The sequence below is a fragment of the Lichenostomus cassidix genome, chromosome 1 (genome assembly GCF_008360975.1).
Source record: "Lichenostomus cassidix isolate B80296 chromosome 1, HeHo_3.0, whole genome shotgun sequence".
Taxonomy (NCBI): Eukaryota; Metazoa; Chordata; class Aves; order Passeriformes; family Meliphagidae; genus Lichenostomus; species Lichenostomus cassidix.
Genome location: NC_139479.1, coordinates 90234378 through 90256594, shown reverse-complemented (window position 1 = coordinate 90256594; position 22217 = coordinate 90234378). Strand labels below are relative to the sequence as shown.

Genomic DNA, 22217 nt, shown 5'->3' with positions numbered 1-22217 from the left:
ATTATGCTCTCAGAGAGCAGGACAATTCCAGAAACCAGACAAATCCAAGGCCAGTGGGAGAACAGCACTTCAGGGCACAAAAAAGCCCAGGCTGAGCTGCCCTTAAGCCTTGAAATACTCACTTTTCTCCAGAAATGCAGCCTAAAATTAAGCTCAGGCTGATGACTCAAGACATGAAAATTCAAGGTTAATTCGGACCTATGTTGCTCTGGCGGAATTCTGTTCAGACTTCCAAGGCTGGGGGAGAAACTGGGAGTCGGAGTCCTTGCATGTCAGCTGGAGTTGCCCTTGCAAGTCCAGCTTATGGCCCCACATGCACTGCAGAGATGCTGTGGGGGCTGAACTTTTATAGGTAAAGAGTTGCCTTTTCCCTGTCCCACATTTCTCTGCTGGCACTGGCTGCGTGAATGGATTACAAAGAAATTCCTCTGTTGATTCAAGCCTTCAAGCTTTAGCATACAAAATACAGCCCTCCCATCACCCAAAAAGTCCTCCTCCATCCCAGAGCCAGAGAATGCTGCTCCGTCCAACAGAATCCTGCCTCCTCCTCCCTTTGCCTGCCTTGAGTACACACCATTGCCTCCTCTGCCATCCAGGCCAACAGGCAGTCCTCTCATGTGTTTCTCAGCCAATGCACCTGCTGGTGGCCATGACACTCCTCTGTCTTCCTACTACCCCTTCTAACTCCTCCTGCTGTTCTTGCTTCTGGACCTGGTTCTTGGCTCTTTATCGTCTTTACCTCCTCATGCACCTGTTTTTAGTTCCTTCCAGCTGCTAGCATTCCCCACTTCGCTATCCCCACAGTTGTGCTGGACTCCTGTAGAAATTCAGGGGCAGAGGATAAAACACCCAAGGCTGAGAGGCACTTTATGATGTATATTTACTGCCATAAAATATTTTGCATGGCAGTGACAAGTAGGTTTTCTCAAACTGTCTGTGCACTGAGACTTTTCCTCACCCTAGCTGCCAATAGCAGTTTGACAGGTTTTATTATACTCCATTATTCACAACAAGCCAGGTCGCTGTGCCATATGCTGTCCAGTCCTGCTAAAGCTAACCATGTGCCCATGTTGGCTGCAAACCAAGGCTGGTTAAAACCTGCTCCTTTTTTGCATGCTATTTGTTTTGAAAGAATTGGAGATGGCGTTCATGTCAGATGGTCCAGTGTGTCTCATCACACCACTTTGCTCACCCTCAGCAGCCTAAACACCAAAACAATTGGAAAATCAGGGGTCCTGGTATGGTTTGGACCTGGAGTTCTTCTAGAAACATGCCCTGTCCTTGAGCTGATGGAGTATGAGGCAGGGGAAGAGACTTTCTCTGAGGCTGCTGGCAGTGTGTTCAGCTTGGAGTGTAGCCTTAGATATGGCTTCATGCACTGCTTAGTAGGACCCACAGCAAAGAAAAGTGCAAAGTTTCTAAGACTAAACCTGTGCTTCACTGGCAACAGCTGTTTTAGAGGCATTGCAGCTACAGCACTCATGTCTGCACGTGGCTGGACAGACTTCCTAGTGCATTCTCCAAAGCCTAGCCTCCTCCTGCACCCACTGTTGCATGGCCCACACAACTTGCTGTTTCTTGCTTTTTAGCTGCTTTTGTTGCTCTATTTTGTTTGAGTGTTTGCTAACTTGCCAAACTCTGCAGTTACCAACACAGCCCCATCTAGAAAGAACACTTATTGCTGCCTTTCAAGTCTGCCAGACTTTGGATCCCTCTCCTACTCACTGTTTGCACTCAGATGGATGGTCTCAGATGGATGTTTTGCTTCCTCTTGCTGCATCCATTTAGCTTATCCTTCTTGCTGTTCCCACAGCTTTTTCTTCCCGACTCTCCTATGTCAAGCAAGCTGATGGCAGAGGCTACTTGTAAGTTCACCCATTTCTGGACATGGCTCTTGTTTCTTTCAGTATGCTGTCTGCTGGCTCTCTCGCATTGCCTTTGGTGGTGTTTTCCCTTTTGGGAAATGAGCAAAAACTGTGGTGCATTCCCTTCACCCTGCTCCATGTCTGTGTTTTCTCATCACCAGCCTGTGATTTCTCTGGTCACAATTACCAGGGGCCCCTGTGGTGTGTGGCACTGCAAGGACCAAGCAGAGGTCTTATCTGCCCAACATTGTCCATGTGGTGTCACTGTGATGGTACATGTGATTCATGGTGGCAGCCTCAGGCTGGAAACTGTTTCTCCCATTGCCCACAGTGAAGGCAGGCTTAGGTCTATGTTGATGACATGAGGAACGTTCGATTTTACTTATATATCCAGATTTGCACTTGAAACACAGTGTGAGGCCCGATTTTTGCATTTTCTCATGAGGTGCTTGATTTTCATCACATCCTTAATGTATCTCTGTTTCTAAGTCTCCAGTCATTCACAGAAATTATCATTTTAATGCCATGTATGATCATGAATTGTAGCAGACTGCATACCTCTCTCTTCTTGCCATTGGCTTTTTCTCTTCATGTTGTCATAAAACATCTATAGATGTTCTTCATTGTTTTTTGGCTTTACAGTCAAGGCCAGCAGAACTCTCTGCTTCATTAGTCTCACACATGGCACAAAGGGGTTGCTATCTAACTTTATCATAATCTTGAAGTGCTTTCACCTTCTTGAAATATTTTGGCACATTGGTGGATAAGATTTACAATAACTTCTTCATCTTCACATATGATGAGGATGTTCTGGCATTCCCCCATGATCCTATACAATAAACTGAACAGTAGCATCCTGCACATTTTTTAGGCTGTTCATCATATGCCCAAGAACTGTAGGTAAGCTTAGGGTACAGGTGCCCAGATTTAGACTTAACTATACCTCTGCCTTATTCTACCTTACTGGCTGGTTTTCAAGGCTGGACACCAGACCAGTTGTAGCCAGAATGTCCTAGCTCTGACCCCACCTCCTACTGCTTCTGATTGACCTCTCTGACCTCAGAATGGACAGAGTGACCTCTGACCATCAGTAGACCATCATTGCTCTGCCCTGGTTAGGTACTCTGAGATCATATTGGTGAAGGTATTGTTCTGCCTATGTTGAGATCACCCCCAGCTCCCTGCCTGCCCTCCTTAGCAGAGCAGCCCTTGCTGCTCCTGGGCAGGTATCGTGTTGGTGCTGACAAGCAAGTCCTGTTTGGTCAACTCCATAGCAATAAAAAGCAGTCAGCTTTCCAGTTGTTATCAGGAGAAATGGCCCAATATTGTTGTGGTAGATCCAGAGAAACAATTAAGCCATCATGTCTATAACCTTCAGGGAGATGTTGACGCCCAGGTAACCTTGCTTTAGCACACTGCACACATCAATACTGAAATTCTGCCTGCTGTTGTGGGTCTGCTCCTGACTCTTCTAAAGCATGTTTGTGGCTTTCTTTGAATCTTTCCTGAGATCAGGATGTGTTTAGCTGTTTCGAGCACATAATTGGTTGCTGTTTCTTGTACAGAATAATGCATTTTCTACTATGAATTGCATTTACCTTCCACTGGCCAATGCATATAATCGGCACACAGATGTATTTCTCCCAGCTCATTTTCCTGCTTATAATTTTTGCTAGTATTGCATGGCAGCTGGGTCAGCAGTCCAGAAGAAATCAAATTGGTCATTGATCTTAGAGCAGAGTTACTACAATGGTAGCTGAATGGCAGCCTTCAGAGATGTGCCTTGCATGTATGAATCTCCCTGGCTCTGTTATCACACTACAGAAATCCTCTGCACTGGAAGTGTGTGTCATATACCTTACCATCCATTACACAGCTGTCTTTCCTTCTACAGAAGAGATCCCACTGGGAGGTGAAATGGTGCTGTTTCTCCAGCATCTCCCACACCTGCTCATGACCTGTATGTCATCCACCTTGTCTCTTGAATTGTTTCTGTGGGATGTGTCCTGGATTATGATTTATTATTTGTCTTTCCTGCTTCATGAAAACTGTTAGCTCTGGCAAATGCACTTGTTCTTCTCCATCAGCCACTGTTTTGATGCTTGTTTTTGGTTCAGTTCAGCAGCCCTTGCTACTCTTTTCCTGAAGTTTCCCTGTATTTGTGTCTCCGGACAAGCTGGAATTCTCTCAGTTCACAGGTAGGATCATTTACAGGGATCTTTAGTGAGGCTCACTGACAGTTTTGTTGTTGATGTTTCCTCTTCTGCCTATGTTTATTCTGCATGGTATGTTTATACAAGCACCAATACATTGTAACTTCTCTCAAAGCAGCTCTCTCAGTTCTGGTTGTGCTGGGGTTATTTTACTCACCAAATATATCATAGGCTTCCTAATATCATGGAGGTATGGGTCTGTTTACTTACAAGTGTATCTCACTCACTACTTAACCTTTTACTCCAGTGAGATGTGAAAGGGATAGCTTTGACTTCTGTGTCCATGTGCCCCATAACCAATGATGTTAAAAAAATCACAGCAGGAACACTTCCTTACAGGCTCAGGTACATAATTTTGAGACTTGAAGCAGAGAACCCCTGCACCATTTTTGCAAGTTACTTTCTTTCCATGTAGTCTCATTCTTACTGTAGATCTCACGCAACTGCAGGCAGTCATCCTCTTCTATATTGCCACATGCTCACTGGGTAAGAATCAGAAAGGCTCCATCTATAAAAGAGAAGTCTCCTTAGGGATGAAGACGTATTTTTACAAATAGCGTTAAAATACATGTGCAAACTGGCTTAGCAGTTCTTCCAATATTTCTTTCCCACTTTGACACAGACTGCTACATCAGAAAAGATGTCTTTTGCTGGATCCTCAAAATCACTCCAAATGCTGCCCAAGGAACTGTGAGCCCTCAGCCCCAAACAACAGATGGATAGGTTTCAAAGGCTGGAGTCACCACTTTGTCTAGCAGCTATTTTATTAGTGCCAAACAGATGTGTGTGCAAATGCCTCCTGCTGGAAGCAATGCCTTTGATCCCTGATATCTAAACTATTCACTGGTGGAAGGAGTCAACAACCCAGGTTTAATAATGAGTTATTGTTACCCATTTCTTTCTTATTCCCTGGATCTTCTCCAAGATGAACCGATGGCTTTGGTAGATCACTTGACAGACAGAAATAAGATGTTGGCAGCTTCTCCAAAATATCCCAGGCTACAGAAACTGAAATCTTCAACCTCTGCCCTTCAACTCTTGAGGAAGAAAGCTTCAGCACACGATTGTAACAGGATCTGAAGATGATCTTGCTTATTAACAAATCACAGAAATGTGCCCTAAATCCTACTGATTCCTGACCTTTATCTGATCATAAATGCTGCCCCTCTTGCTCAGCCCTGGGAAACAGCTTGACAAGTGGCGTGACTGACCTTCCCTGCTTATCCACCTGACACGGTCCACTTGCATGAGCTTACAGGGGATTCTGTGCACGTGACACCTCTCCTAGGCCAGAAAGAAATGTCTGTTGTGGATGGTGTGACTCCAGAGTGGCAATTCAGACTTGGGAACTACTACCTCTGTCTTGCTTTGACAAGCAACATTACAGGGTGTGCGATCCAAAGAGCTCGCTGAGTCTCACATACAGGTCAGTGCCTTTGTTTAAACATTCAACACACTTCTTCCAACTGCCTGGCAAAAGGAATGTGTTTGGAGGTGTAAATGATTTTGACAATTCAAGTGTTGTGTGTTAATACACTGATCAAAATGCTGAGAATTTTCAGGTCAGGGCACATCTGTTCATCTCGGCGATCTTGTTAAGAGGTAAACCCTTATAGCCTGGGAGACACCGAGGAAGCATTTCAGGATTTCTCTGTCTGGCAGGATTCCTTTCCAGTATTAACTAGTGCTGGATCTTCACCACAGAAAGATTCCTGTCAGGGCTTTAAGCACTAAACAGAGACCTCAGCAGATCAGTGTTAAACCAAATGGGACCAGAAAGGCCAGAAGCGCCTCCACGCTGTTTCCCAGCCTCAGCACTGATGAATGGCGAAAGCCGACAACCATTCATCAACACGGCTAAATGAATGCAAGGAGTTTAGACAATGCTAAAAGAAGGAGCAGAGTCATGGGGCCAATCTGCAGAGCTATTCTTGCTCATGTGAGGTTTGGGTCAGTTCCCTGCCTGTGCTGCCGATTCATTAGATAAATCTGGGCACTTCTAAGGCTAACGGGAGGCTTCCTGTTGTCTGACAGGAGCTTGGCTTTAAACTGTCATTGCCTTCCCTGCTTAGTAAATACGGATACTTCTGCTCACTAGGGAAGCTCCCTTTCAGCTTGCACCACCTAGGATGTAACAAAAAGCTAAATTTCCCTGCCTGGGTGCAATGCAGCTTGTCTATCAAGAAATATCCCTGAGAATAAACACTTCTGTTGAGTTGCTGCACTTCATTCCTAACAAAGCAGAACAATTTGCATTACAACTCAGTTGTTTTAGAAGACAATGGGTGAAATCTGGAGCTTGACACTTGGCTTTCACTCAGTCTGTCTTCTGTGGGACTGTCGCCAGCTAAAGAAGGGACTGAAGACAGTGTAAGATGCAGCAGTGCATTTTTACAGTGCTATTTGTCCAAAAGCTTCAGAGTGAGTATATTTATAAACCAAGGTAAAGCTCAGGGAAATTAGTTTAAATATTTGCATTGATTAATGATCAATGTAAGTAACTTAAGTAGCTTTTGGATCAGTGACAAAATAAGGAAATATGCAGGTTCCAGAAAATCCTGGCATGTAGGCAAGAGGAATATTTCCTCTTGGAGGGTATGGGGAGGAATGGAGGCACAGAGGTGAAATGGCTTGTCTGGTATTGCTTGAATAATCTGAGACTGACACAAGGTAAATACATGTATCTTAAAAGTACTGAGCATGGTGTAAGGATGTTCATTTGAGGTGAAATGGGATAAACTTCAAAGTGCAAATTCAAATTGCTTCAAGAAACTTTTCAATCTAAAAAAATCCCAAAGTCTCATATGGATTTGGTATAGCAAGAATTAAGGAAAAACTTCTTTTAATTGAATCTAAAAAGCTCTCTTGACTATTCTCTCTTCCATTTCTGCCTTTCCCCTCCTTTGGTGTCTTTGTAGCTGTTATGTTTTATTTACAGATTATTGGTAATGTAACATGAATGAGCCCAATTGGAACTCCAAAGAAATCGGCAATTAATGAGTGTATTTCAAATAGTCTTGCTTAGATGCAACAATGATGGATGGATGGATGGATGGATGGATGGATGGATGGATGGATGGATGGGGTGGCAAAAGGTATATTTAGACACGTGGGGTGAAAATATTTTCGATTACCCAGATCTGGCCCCAGATTTTCCTGGCTTAGAGAAAAACTAAATCACCAGACCTAAAATCTAGGAACTGACTTCTTCATGTGCTTTGGTTTCTGCATAAGATTGACCTGCCTCTGATCACAGCTCTCAATTGACTCAATTGACAAGTCTTTATTGACTTTCTAATAGCTGAAAATACAGATCCTTGTCTGAATTATGGAGTGTGGTTCCTTTTTTCGGTACTAGGAATATAACTTAATTGATCATATATAATGTAACCAGTAATATAACTTAAGTGATCATGATGGGCCAGAACATGACAGAGAACATAGGACTCTGGTCAGATGACTAAAGTCACAGCAAGTTTTGAAGAAGGGGGTGTTCCATTTTACCTCAAGTGTTGCATTCCATTTCCTGGGAGGTATTTCATTCATGGTGGCTGATTGCTAGTTCTCCTCTCCTCCCCACGGGCAAATCTGTGCATCTCACCTCTTGACTATTTGCTTGTAAGTTTAGCAGTGCATCTCTGCCAAAAAAACTCTCAATTTCCATTTTCACTTTTTCCTTTTCAGTCTACACAGACATATATGTAACTTTTCTCACTTAACTTCTTTCTGTTGATTTCTTTATTAGCAAGTATTAAACTATAGAGAAGTTTGTATTGAAGTCCATATGGCACAGATGATAAAGTTGTTTCAAGTGGCACTGTGGACTAATCACTTCCCAACTGTTCTCCACTCATGAAGAGCAAAATCAGCTCTGCCTGTATTCTTAGCAAATCTTTCCTTGCTTTTATTGGCAATGCTTCTGTTTTGGCAGAAACCTGTCAAGTTTAGAGCTGGCAACCACAGTTTTTTCGCATTCTCAGATGAAACGTAGGCAACATGTTTTCTATGAAAACACCCTTCCTACTCTTCATTAGTGCTTCCAACATTATTGTTCTTAGTACAGAAAGCAAACATTGGTAGCTTTCCCTCTCCCAACACTGTTACTTGAATGGAACAGGGCTGAATTGACATGAAGTTTTTGACTAAAAGAAAATGTTCAGTGAAGTAACAACAAGCAAAGTCTCTCTGAGCAAGCCCAGAATGGCTGAGTCTGTTATGCAAGAGCATATCAAGTCTTAGAGTTGTAAGGTTTTGAATGAACTGCCAGGTCCACACTGTGCCATGCAGAGATGCTCAATTCAGAGTACTGGAAATGTTACGTTGTGTTAGCTTTACTGCACCATGTTCCATTCATGTCCCATGCATCTCTTTCAGCTCCACAGCTGATCAATCTGTAGAAACACATTACACAGGAAGCAAAGCAAGTCAAGTCCAAGAAGCCAGGTTTCTTTTTGCACTCAATATAAAAAATGTGGCACACATCTGAAGCATCAACAGGATCAGGAGACTCTTTGATTGAGAAATGAGCTTGTCCCTACAGTCTTTGTTTAAAACCCATCTGGCTTCCTGTGCATCTCACAAATTATTTAAAATCCAAATCCCTGTAGTGACTTTATTTTATTCTCCTAGATCTCTGTTGTCCTACTGTGTTGACCCTTATTGTGAGTTTTCCACCTTTGGTTGCTTCCTTGCAGGAAGGTTGCCAGCCCAGACTTTGCAAAAAGGCCTGGGATAGTGGCAGTCCACTTCACGGCTGTATCTGGAAAAAGGCCTCATAATATCTTCCAGCACTGCTGCTGATTCCCTGTGCATCTCACAGAGCTTACAAAAATCAGCTTTGCTCATGGCCTCCATTTCCCTAAGACTCCTAAAATTGACTTTTGAATTCTTGCTTCACTCTAGCCCTTAGAACATCTGGTAATTTAGGGGGGGATTCAGTTGCCCATACTCACACATGAGGATTTTAAAAACTGTGAGGCAGTGAGAAAGTTAATCTCTTCTGAGAAGCTTGGAACCCTTTCTCTTGCCCACCCTGGGGTTAGGATGGATATCCCAGCCCCAGTGAAGAGTGACGCAGCTGTTCACACTTGTGCTTCCTTTATCCCTCCAAATGGAGCCTTTGCCCCCTCGACACAACGCACTTCAGTGACTGCAATCATTAAAGGCGTTGGGAATAGGGTCTGAGACTTATGCAAACTCCTGCCTCAGGTGTCATGACCAACGAACCGATCAAAAATGCCAGCTCCTCTTAGAATGTCATCCCTGAATTCACACCCCACGGCAGATCTGTCACACAGTAGCCAAACATGTTAATACAGCTGAAGCCTTTAGGTACACTTGTACCCTCAAAACTCAGTGGAGTTGCTGTCATTCTCCAACTGTTCAGTGGCCTAGATGAAATTAGTTAGAAGTCTAAATGCAGATGCTAATAAAGACACTGTATTTCCACCTCAGAAAAAGCACCAGGTCCCTTTGCTACCAGATGTCCTCTTTGGCAGTTCAAGTCAATGAGGAGCTAAGTGATGGAGAATGAACCCAGTCTCCAAGAGGAGGCCTCAGGCCCTGAATGCCAGTAGTGGAAACAGAAGAAGGGAAGTTCTCTACTGCTGCTCCCTACTGGGGCTTGGAGCTGATGTCAGTTCCTACTGATGTTGTTTGTCACCAGAATCTAATAGAGCTGCTTGAGTGCACTGTCCCTTGCTCAGGGAACTTCTTTCCTTGGCTCCACACAGGTCTCCTGGAGACAGGTTTGGGGGTGGATCAGCCAAGCAATCCCATCAAGAATTGCAGGGTCTGAGGCCAACTGACAAGTACAGCTTGTAGATAACCAGATTTTGGGGAGGAGGAATGTGTTTCCTACCTTCTCTGCGTGCTTGTTACTAACAGAAAGAATTAGAGTGGGAAAACAAACTCAGCTGGATGGATTGTTCTCATAGTCCAGAGCTCTCACAGAAGGTGGAAAACAAGCACAAGCGTTGCCTGCAACCTTTTCTGACAAGTCTGTAGATACGAAGGCTCTGCATAGCTTGAATTCGGCACCACTGCCACCTTTGGCACCAAAAGTGCTCTCCAGCTTTTACTTCATTTATGTCAACAGTCTTAAATCAGACTGCTCCAAACAGACAGCTCTGGACTGAAAGAAGTGGTTTGGGAGCTGGTTACACAAAATCACACATTTGAGAACCTTTTACACACTTTCTCCCTGCATTTCCAGCTGAGGAGCTTTCACAAGTAGTTCTTCCTCTCTGCACTGTCCCAAAAGAATAGCAGAAGATCTAACAAAGTAGACAGTCTCAGAGAGCTGGGGCTGTTCAGCATGGAGAAGGCTTCAGGGAGACCTTAGAGCATCTTCCTGTACCTAGAAGGGTGCCTAAAAGAGAGCTGGAGAGGACTTTTCACAAAGGCATATACTGATATGCCAAGGGCTAATGGTTTTAGACTAAAAGAGGAGAGATTTAGACTGGATATTAGGAAGAAATTCTTTACTGTCAGGTGGTGAGGCACAGGAACAGGTTGCCCTGAGAAGCTGTGGATGCCCCTTCCCTGGAAGTTTTCAAGGTTAGGCTGGGTGAAGCTGTGAGCACCCTGGTTGAGTGGAAGGCCATGGTGGTGGGGTTGGAACTAGGTGATCTTTAAGGTCCCTTCCAACCCAAACCATTCTACGATTCTGTGAAAATTTACAGAACTACAAGTGGCTCCGTTTCACCAAATGAAGAACGTGGCATTGGAAGGTGGTGGGTGTCAGGATAACAACAGGAGGTCAGTCCTCTTTCACAAAGCATGCAGTTACACAGTGCTTGCTACAAGACACAGAACTAAAGAGTGGGCAGGACTTCCAAAAGGGACTGGACAATGGAAAAGAACCTATCCAGATCCATTAAGCATAAAGGCATTAAGCAAACTGGCTGAACCAGCAACACATTGCAAGAAAACTGGGAAAGGGGCCTGGGAAATCTTGGGGTATATTTTCTACCTTCCCTATAGTCTTTCCTTGATATCTGCAACTGGTCAGTGGTGGCAACAGCACTGACTTTTGTTGAGACACACTACAGCTTCTATATAAGGTGCATGCTAATGATACTGGCAAGAGTTAATGAGACTAGTTAGGTCTTAGAACAAGCTTATTTCAAAGTCAGACAGCCCACCCTGGCCAGCATGGGTAGACTGGTCTTTCCCTGTGGCCATAAGGTACTCATAGAAACTGAAGTGCAGGCATTCATGGTCTTTGACTCTGGATTGAGGGAGACATCCAAACCCACCTCCAGGGAGCTGTGGAACAACTTTTATTGAAATCCACCCAGAACAGCAACATGAAGTTTTGGAGAGACATCCACCTTTCCAACAGACCTACAGAGCACAGAATCTGTCCTGGAATTAGTGCAGCAGAGTTGCCAAGTTTGTTCAGGGAATCACCCACAATTTTTCAGGAAAAATGTATTAGTGGAAATAAGATCTCCCTTTCCTTTATCATACAAATCCAGGAAGACTAGAAATGTGTTTGCCTCGTGCTGAATGTATTCTGAATTCCTCTAGAATGCATTGATTCAGTAGATCATGTATTTTTAATGTGGAGAAATCCTTCTCTATTTGGAAGACAAGGATGACTCGCAGATTTTAGCATTGTCCAGATTTTCTAAAAAGTCTTTTAATTTGCTGCACAAGACTTTGAATCTACCATTTCAGTTTTCTTAAAGGATTTCTCCCACTCAGCCTATGCTAACTCAAGATAAATTTGCTTCTGTGCAGTAGCCCAGAGACTTAAAAATGTATAAAACTGCCACATGCATTTACCTCCAGGAATTCAACTACGTGATTTAGACTTGAGAAGGGTCCCATTCTGCCCTTCTCCCAGGTTTTGCCAACATAAACAAATTTGCAGCTATTCTGTACCTGTTATGGCAATTTAAAACTTCCCCAGCAGTGTGGAAAATATGACCATCATGGCCAAATGACAGTATGTTGGTAAGACTGGTACTTAGCAGTGCCATGTTGAGGAAGTCAACCCTCTGTAGAGTAGCTGCTGGTCTCACCTCGGGTAGAAAACTATTCTTTGGCTTTCGCTGTATATTACAGTTCCATGCTGGTATAGTATGATGTAGCGATGGGCACAGTGACTAATAGTCAAAGCAATTAAGAACTAGATCTTTACAAGCCTGAATGGCAAATTTGCATATCTTTTGCCAGAGACATCCGACGAGACTGCCTTCATATTCTGACAAAGATTAATCCAGGCTACCGCATCCAACCCCAGATTCCAGACGTGCCTTATTTAAATAGCACACTTAAGCAGCAAGATGTGCAAGTTGCTGTCATGCCCTATGCTTCAGGAGACGCGCCAAGAGGGCTGATGCTCAAGCGCGGCCCTGGCTCCGCGGTTCGCACGGACTGCAGAGCTAATTAGCAGCGACTCACTGCCCCGCGCAGCGCACCGCGGCCGCTCCGCGCCCCTCCGCGGCTTCTCCCGGCGCGGCAGCGCTCGGCCGCCCCCTGCGGGCCTCCGCCGGCGCCGCAGCCGCTCTTTGTTCCCGGCGCGGAGGGGACCTCGGCCAGCTGTTCATTTATTTACGGGTTTTGTCCCGTCCTGAAAAGAGATTTAGGCATCTTCCTCGCTTCCTGCCTTCTGCTGGTGGAGGAGTTCCGCCCTCCCATTTGTTTCACCCGCGGCGGGCCCCCGCTGGGGGCAGGGAGGGAGCCTTTGACCCCAGAGGGGCTTGCTTTTGCCTTCTTTCCACCCTGCTCTTTTTCCCTAAGTGCCAGTTGCTGAGGGTGCCGAGCAGAAATATGAAAAACGTGGCACCAGGGTAGGTTTAGATTGGATATTAAGAAAAAATTCTTCACTGAAAGAGTGGTTAGGCTTTGGAACAGGCTGCCCAGGGAAGTGTGCAAAACCATCATATGTGGCACTTGGGGACACGGTCTTGGGGTGAAGATGGTGGTGCTGGGTTAACAGTTGGACTCAATGATCTTAGAGGTATTTTCCAACCTCAACAATTCTATGATTCTGTGAAACTGTGCCCTGTGTGCCTTTTTTCTCCCCATATATCAGCTGGGATGTCTGAACAAGGATGACTTGAAACCTCCTTTTTCCTTGGCTAATGGGAAGCACCTGAAATCCTCTTTTTCCACTGATTAACTACACAAGTTCAAAAGTGTTCTTTGCTGCAAAACCCTGTTTGTGTCACTGTCCCTTCCTGGTACTACTGAGTGAGTGTCTTCCCTTGCAGACATCTTTTGTGGATGCTCTACAGGAATCTATCACTTTGAGAACTACAGTTCTTTGGAGAAACAAAGTCCACAAGACCTTTGTGTTTTGGGAACTCTCCCAAGGTGCAAATCAGTTTGCTGGAGAAATGCCCTACGACCTATAAAAAACCTCTCTGTGGCATCCTGGCTATTCACGTGATGAGTATCCCCTACCTCCCATGCCTAGAGCTAAAATTACAGAGTCCCATCACTTGTGGATGCTTCCTGTTTCATGAAAAGCCTAAGGTACATCTACGCAGTTCATTAGATCAGACTCCAGATAGCCCTGAGCTGATGCCAGCCAGAGCCTGGCAGTCCATATAGCAGTCTGTGCCAACCCATCAGGTCCGGCGAGTACAGCCTCATGAGATGTTCCATGGTGCTGCCACAGTGCTCCCAGTCTCCAAACTTCTGATAATTTTGACAATGAACTTCTACCTTATACTCAGCAGCACCTGCCTGGTGCCTGGCTGTCTTTATACCTTCCTTTCTGAGGGGTGTTCCTAAGTTCCTAAGTTAACACACTTCTTTTGCAAGGGCAGGACAGGAACAAAAGCTTTATTTTGCAGTTTGAAGTTGCTGTTGAAGGATAAGTTGCTCCTGTGATAACCTGCAGCAGCGGTGATTAAGAAATTTAATGAGGGGTCAAACATACTGAGCAGAATACCACTACTGTACTACATGGCACACCTGAGATAGAAATAGCTGCTGAAATCCACAAGGTTGTCCTTATCTTTTGCACTTTGAGGGACTAGTGAGGAGCTATCACTCACCAAATGCCCTCTCTGCTTGCAAATCCAGAGTGCTGTTGCCTTTGCCAGACAAACCACCTGTAAGTGCTTCTGTGGGATCTTCATCAGTCTCCAGAGCAAGAAACATGGTCCAAACAAGTCTTCTGTGTGCTGGTGATATGGCAGAGAAGGAATGGTATAAATGTCAAGATTATGAGCGCTACTCCAGCCAAATGATGATTGCTTGGAAAGAAAAGAGCCTACAAAGAACATATGGGTTCTCTCTAAGGCAGTGTGGCACAACTGTTCAAGAGAGCCATTTTGAGGTACAAGCATTCACCTTTATGTTCAACATTGTTATCTCTGTCCCAGTCACTGCTGGGACAGAGAGGCCAATCCTTAGGACTTCTTAGGACTACACTGTTGGTTTTTTTTTTTTTATGTCTAAGATTTTAGTATGTTTAAGCACAAAGGTGTGCTTCATAAACTCCTTCACTCAGCCTGAAACCCCTGACAGTGTTTGTGATGAAACCAGAGCTCCCACCCCAGGATGGCCTCTGCAGGCAATGTCTAAGTGATGGGAAACTGAGCAGAATTGAGAATTACCGAGGCTGTTGGCCAAGAAAGTGTTGGTCACAGATGTGCACTTTGGGATGTGACCAGGGGAGACATCCTGAGAGCAACTGTCCATTGTCACAGATACATGACACGTGAGCAAACTCAGATTTCACAGGAACCTGAACTGGATCTGTTTTGCAACAGACAACTGTCCATCTAGGAAGGAATAGGGAATCAGCTTTTAACATCATTCACAGTTCAGACAGAAATTCTGTATCCCCAAGCCTCATCTAAAATTGAAAAGTGCCTCCAAAGGAATTGTTTGTTGCTTTGTTTGCAAAAAGTGCAAACAACACATCACAGAAGCAAAAATGCCTTGGTGGATTGTTTGGCTGCACACTTAGTCAGGGTATATTGTAATGAGCCATATGCTAGCTTTGCATAGTATTATGGGCTAAGCCAGCTGCAACGTGCAGCTGATTAGTCTGGTTGGAAAAAAAAATCTTCATTTTCCATAATAGGGGGCCAGCAAAGGCAAGCATTCTGGCAGATACTGTCAACCCTCTGACTGCTCCAGTCATCTTGCTCTGGACTAGCTGAAGTTAAGAGATCAAGAGAACCTTTGCTTTATTTTCATCCTAAAGGAGGGACCCCCTCTTAGCCCTGGGCTTGCTTAGTAGTAACAGGTTTTATAAACCATAACTCTTTCATATTTTTGTGGAAGAGATTTCCACCACTCTTCCCACAGCTGCCATTTTCACTGCCTCAGTCACAACTCAGTCATTTGCCATTCAGCATTCAGCTCAACTGATGTGGTGGAAACCTGCTGTGAGGTAGGGCAATGGAGGACAGGAGGGGATGGGAACCTGATGCAGTGCAAGATCACAAAAGTGGCTGTGCAACAGGAAAGCAAATGTCCTTTCTGGCCCAAATGCCATCTTTTGCTGTGGCCAAAAGCTGATGCCTACACAGGAGTGTCACAACACAAGAGAGGGTAAGTACTTCCTTCAGATGCCAGCTTTGAACAATTTGTCTCCTGGGGACTTTGCAGAGTTAGAGGTATTTCCTCTTTGCGTTAGATAAACCTGCGAGGAATCCTTGTTGATCCTTCACTCGAACCCACTTATCTTCTGTCATCCACAGCAGCCTGAGCTACAGAGTTTCATATCTAACTCCCAATGTCCACTCATGGATGACCTGAAACTTCCTCCATCAGGAAGAGAACTTCTTTAGATCTCAGCTGTGCTAACTGCTGAATCAACAATTTCTGTGGACAGCCTTTAAATGGGTAAGAAATCCCCAGCTAGAAGGTGGGTACATCAAAAATCCTTTTAAGGTCTTTTTTTTCAATTTAGTATTGCTCTCATCTCCAAGGCAAAATTAAAGGCTGTTGTTGGAATGTATTACAAATGAATATAGCATATCTGGAAACACAATGTCAATGAACCAGAATGAGTTTTTAGCTCTAAGATATCTGGTTTATATATACTTTTTTCTTTTTTTTTCTTTTTTTCCAGAGAGGAACATAGCTTAGGGTTATCCCTTTGCATGTACTTATATCTAGTACTTTGAATGCTCTGGGTCATCATAACATACAGATGGAAAAGGGCTGAACATATCTGAAACTATTATTTCAGAAAGGCTGAAAAAGAAACCATGCAGCTGTCTCAGTTTTGGGATGCCCAGATGAATTTGATGTGTAAGCCTCTAATGGCAATAAACCCATGAAAAAGTAGTAACAGAGAGGGGGTTGGGAACGATTTGGAATAACCTATGGGGCACTGTATTTACAGCTGAGTAAGAAGCCTGATTTGCTCTCATTAAAAGAAAAATTCTGCACAGACAGGATTGTTAAGACTATTATTATTTGACATGGATATTAATGAGGAGGAGGAGGGAGGAAATTGGACGTTAATGAACTTCACAGACAATAATATTCTGGGAAGATCTGCGGGCTCCAGCAAGGACAGATCATTGGCCAAGTGGAGTGCAGTGCTATTGCTATGTTGACTGAAACCTCTAAACATTGCATCCAATCCTCTCCAAAACCACTGGCCTCATGGGACAGACACCTTTCATTGCCAGTGAGTTTTTTTTAACTTGTCCCCATTGCTTCTTGTCCTGTTGGAAGGCAGCACTGAGAAGGGCCTGGGCTCCTCCCCTTCATTCCTTTCCATCAGGTTATTTACACACATTATGAAGTTCTTCCCTGAGCCTTCTTAGCTTCAGGCTAGACAGTCCCAGCTGTTAGCCTTTCCTCAGATGACAGATGCTCCAGTCTGGAGCATCACCTTCATAGTTTTCTGCTAGACTCAGTTTAGGAAGAAGCAGCACAAGAGGAGACTGCTCCCCGACAGCTGTTTTCCCCAGGCACAAGGCATTGTTGCATGGTGTTGACATGCCTAAAGCCAACCCAGTAACTTCAGTATAGTCAGGACTGGAAGTTGTGGGAGTCAGAGGTGTTATCTCAGCAGAGCCATGGCAGGAGCAGGGCAGAAGCATCATCTGGAAGGCAACACTGCATGGAGGTGAATACAGAAAGGTGACAGTTCTTAACTGCTGCCTATATAGCAGGCAGAGCCTGGGGCTTGGGTGGCTGTAAGGAAGTAAGGAACACGAGCAGGAAACTCCCCAGGCAGGAGTGCTGGAGGTCCCAAGTGAGACAGAGATGAGAAGGGCCTGGGGAATGCAGGGTGCACAGCAATTCAGGAGGCAGTACCCTCCCAACAGGGAGCCGAGTACCACCTCCTTCCCTAGGCTCTGTTCACCTTTGCTCAAGAGTTAAGGAGGGCCTGGGTATTGATGCACATCCCTCTCTGTTGCTGGGCAAGCTGGAACAAAGCTGTGGTTGCCACAGAGCAAACTGTGGTTTGGAGAGTGGGAATGATGCAGGGGAGATGAATGCAGAGCTCCCAAACACTAGGACATCTCCTCCACATCTTAGCTGAGCAATAAAATGAGGCAAGTGCGGTTAGGTGAACAGCAGAAAGGTCCTGACATTTCAGAAATCCTTTGCTGTTTTGCCTTTAATCAATCTGTACTAAGCCTCAAATATGAAAAGAAGTGCTTAGGGCAAAGGTGAATTTCATTTTAAGAGTAAATTGCTTTGATGATTGTCAATTTGCCAAGATTTTTTCAGCAAGGAAATGGTATTATTTCCCAGGCTCCGGGCATGGTCCTAAAGGTCACAAATCATGACAACTCTCTTCCTTTCTATTGTTCCTACAATAAAAAGCTACAAGCATAAAGATGTTGTTGCTGCTGCTGCTGCTTGGTACCACTAGGTAAAAAAAAAGTCTCAACAATCTAAGTTGTTTCATGTTCCTGGAGATTTATTGTAAAGGTGGAATGAAAATGGACCATAAAAAGCTCATTGCCATTTTGAAAGATTACTATTTCAAATGTATTTTTGTCCCTTCCCTTCTCTATGCAGTAGAATTCATGCTCCTTCTCAAACCAGTCCCTTTAAGTGAGAACTTCTACCCCATGTTAACAATGAAGGCTCTCCAAATTCTTTTCATAAAATACACTACAAATGCAGTTTTGTGGGGACTGGTGTAATGGAGAGAGGCATGTCCTTACCAGGCATTAAAGCAAGAACAGTAAGATTTGTGTAGGTCCAGAACTGACCTCTAGTGGCACCTACACAATAGCCTTATGCCAGATCTGGCTTTTTTTTCCCCCCCAACTATCGGCAGGTAGCCTATGAAGAATCATTACAGGATATTCCACAGCTGATGTGCGTCAGCATTTTGGTGTCCTCTATGAAGTGACTGAACTTCAGCAGCGTGCACTGTGTGGGTCCAGCTTCCCAGCCCTGTTCAGTACAATGCAAACCCGCTGAGTGCACCCTGTAACTCCACCGTGCTCGCAGGATGAAACTGGACCACGAGATCCACGATACTGCATGGAGAAAGCCATAAAACCCAAAACACCCCGCCAGCATGGACCCAGCACATCCTTCTCGCCCAGCCGGCAGGGCCAGCGTGCTGCCTTGGTCTAACCAAGGGTTCAGCGGCAACACCTCTCTGCCTTTTCCCCTTCCAAAGCGGTGACCAGGTGAGCTCAGGAGACACATCCGCCCTGCACTTCGCACCCAGCTCTCCAGTCCCGAGCCCGCTCACTGTAAGGAACCCTCTTCCCAGGCATCTGGGCGCTGCCTCCCTGACAGCGCTCCCGCACAGCCCCTCGCACGCTCCCATCCCAAAACACTTCACCCCCGGCCGTGCGCCTGCGCTGAGCCCGTGCGCGTTTCCGCTTCCCCGGCGGCCGCCCGGGAGAGAGGGAGGCGGCCGCATCCCGGCTGCTCTCTCCGGAGTCTGCGCATGGGCACGGCATCGCGCCTCCCGCCCTTCTTTCCGCCTCCCTCTCCTCCTCCTCTTCCCTCTCCTTCTGCTCCAGCTCGGCGAGGGGTCGGCCGCCGCTCCGCGCCCCGCCCCGCCCCGGGGATGCGCTGCTCGGCGGCCGCTCGTAGGAGCTGCGCGGCGGGCGGGGAGCGGGATGGAGGTGGAGGAGGCGTTCCCGCTGGTGGGGCAGATGGGCCCTTACCAGGTGTACCTGTGTGTCCTGCTGGCCGTGCTCCTCCAGGTGAGAGGCCGCCCTAGCCGCCCGCCCTTGTCCCGACGGGGAAGCAGTGGCGGGAGGGGGATGCTCTGGGTGCAGCGGGCACTTGTTCCCAAAGTGTAGGGTGGGTGTACCTGCGGTGAGTGCTGCCCCGTGCGAAGGCTGCTGTGGGAGGGCTTCTGCTGAGGGCTGCTGGTGGCAGTAACCAGTCTGCCCCTCTGGGTCTGTCCTGCAGCATCGTGCTGTGCTCCTGGGACACAGGTGACCTCTGCCCAAAGGCAGTGCGAAGTTTTGCAGAGCGCATTTGGGGCAAGTAGCTCTGTGCCACATTGCCTGAGCAGTTACACCTTGTGTTACTCGTGGGGCGCATTAGGAGCTGGTCAGGTGAAGGGCTGAGTGAAGTTAGACTGAGGCTTCCATGACCTGGACTGGAAGACATTGACTTCTGTAAGCGGCTCTGCTGGGAATCCTGCACAACCTAGAGTTAATGGCCAAGACTGGGATTTCTAGGTTATGTGTGCCTTGATTGTCACTGATACCTCTGTGCAGAGGCTCTCATGTAACCAGCTGGTAGGTGGTGACTGCTTATGGTGCTTTGATTTGCCTTGACTTAACCCCTAGAAAACAGGGGCATTGTCTCTTCATTAGGTATTTGGATGAGGCCCTACATTTTGGAGAGCCAGGTTTGTGAGATACAAATTTGGAACTCTTTAAGTTTTGTGATAAAAGTGGAGTCCAAAGTAAGAGCAGAGTGCTAGGAGAGAGCACTCTTCTAGTGCTCTAGAAGAGACAGATCCTCTCTAGAGAGAGTTTCAGAGACTGTATGAGAAAGTGATGTGCTCTGCCACCATGTTTGTTGCTTTTCAATTTTACTTCCATCTTTGTGCATATTCCTGTGAGGGGAGGGAAAGAAGACAAGAAATAATTCATGTACCTTCACAGTCAGGCCTAGGAGTGAAGTATGGTTTGAATCTGACAGAAGTCTGGTTTACTCCATGTTAGCATCAAAAGGTTAATTATTGTGAATGCAGCTAAGCTGACAAGTGCTGGGTTACTTCCACTGTAGAATTTTAGTAGTTGCAGGAGGGAAGAGGGGAATCTAAATGTCTTCCCACCTTTGCTGACCTGTATTTTGTAGTAATCGAGAGTTTCCAGTCATGAGTTGTGACACTGAAGATGTCTTCTCCTGGCTACCCCACCTTCCCCTAGACTGACCGAAATATTAAGAAGCCCTATGAGATGACCAAAGAAAATTCAGATGCTGAGTCCTTTTGGATGAGAACTCTATACCTGGTTGCAAAGCTATGATGATAAAGAGCAAAAGCTTTGTAGGTTTCTATTTCCTTGTACTGTTTTGTTCTCTTTTTTTTTTAACTGATTTAGTTGATTAATTCCTTAAAATTGGACATTGCTTAGAGCTTGTTCTGCTGCCTGGCTGGCTAGAAAATGTGTATGGTCACTGAAGATTAGGAATTAAGGAAGCAATAGTTACTTTTTCTTCCAGTGCTGGTCATGTTCTGGAATGAACTGCAAACCATGACAAGTGCTCTGTGTTTCAAGAATTTTTAGTAATGTGGGTCAGCTGTTCTGTAATGTTTGTGTTCCTTCATTTTGTTTTTAATGGATTAACTTGCGTTTCTCATGGGAGAAGTAAACAGAAGGATCTTTGCAAATCTTGGAACTAATTCAAAATAACCAAAGAAGAAAAGATAGCAGGTTTGCAGGTCTGCTTTTTTCTTCTCATGTTATCTTTAATTCTTGAAGTGTACCAATGAGGATCATCTTCTGACTGGTAGGTTTTTCTTTACTTCGGATGATGCAGGCACAGGAGTCTGTAAGGGATTTAGATGTGAAGCTTGTTGTCTTTCAGTGCATGAGTAGATGTGGACTTATACAACTGGTTCCTGTTTGGGTGGTTGATTGCTTTTTGTGTTCCTTTATTGGTGCCAAGTTACATAATGTGTCACTGGGATGTGCAAGAGCAAGACTGAAGGCAGGTTCCACGCATGGTGTTAGTCTTTTGTCTGGTTTATCATCAACCTTTGAAGGATGGACCTGAAGGTAAGAAATGTATCTTGTGTGTGTGATGTAGATTTGGGTAATCGTGGCCTCCTGTAGTGGGTTAGATGCAGCATATGGCAGCAGAATGAGAACTGGTAGTGTATGTCACATGCTGTGCCATGGACTGATTATTCCATTTTATTGTTAGTTTCCTTATCCTTTTCCATGTGCTCTCTCAGTTGGCCTATAGTTTCATGTGGGCCTGTTAGTATAAAAAAATATCTTTACATTCTTAAGAATACCTAATGTGTGAAAAATACTTGTCTACTGTGTTAAGTCCCTTCATCTTTGATGCCAATATCCAGAGCTTAGACTCAGTGCTTTCCCTTCCCAATAAGATTCCCAGCAGGTGCACCTGCTTTCCTTGTAAGCTTTTGTGCTTTTTCATCTCTGCATGGTACTAATCTCTTTCTTTAAGTGCCATACTTTATAAGTACTTTGCCTCATTTTAGTGTTTTTTTTAAATATAAATTTCTGCAGTAAGCTACTTGCACCATGTATCTTTAGTGATACGCCAATGTATCTGAATTCTAATTACAGACATAGTTTAGCTCACAGAAGTTCTCTGAGGCAAGCTTTACCAAACACTTCTGACTGTATGGGTGACACTTTCCACATGAGTCAATTTTCCTGTGGGCTTAAGTGAACTGGTACTTGATCTGTGGAGTCAGCTTACTGACATTCTGGCAAAAACTTCCAGGTTGCTTGTTATTAGAAAAATGCTTTTTAATGTTATCAGTGTAAAACTAGATTAAGTGTAGCTCTTGTTGGCTCGTTCTTTCATCTTGCCTGATTTCTATTATTCCTCTGCTACCTGCTGCTGTTACTCATTAACCTATTGAGCTGTTACTGTATTAAAGTATGCCTGGCTGATTCACTACCAACTTAATAGGAATTTGGAAGATTATTAGGCATGTTCTGTAGCAGTGGTTGCTAACTTTATAATGGACTGACCACAGCTACTGTAGAGAAATATTTTTCCA

General features: G+C 45.0%; 1 protein-coding gene across 5 annotated transcripts in view; it reads left to right on the top strand.

The window, feature by feature from the left end:
• Positions 1-18888: 18888 nt before the first annotated feature.
• Positions 18889-22217, top strand: part of SLC22A15 (solute carrier family 22 member 15) — a 48558-nt gene continuing 45229 nt past the window's right edge. For all 5 annotated transcript variants that reach the window (XR_014854269.1, XR_014854271.1, XM_085070470.1 and 2 more), the window contains exon 1: positions 18889-19197. Coding sequence is in view for 3 of the 5 variants with exons in the window: in XM_085070470.1 (XP_084926596.1) it covers positions 19111-19197 (87 nt within the window). In the remaining 2 variants the exon portion in view is untranslated. The remainder of the gene's footprint in view (positions 19198-22217) is intronic.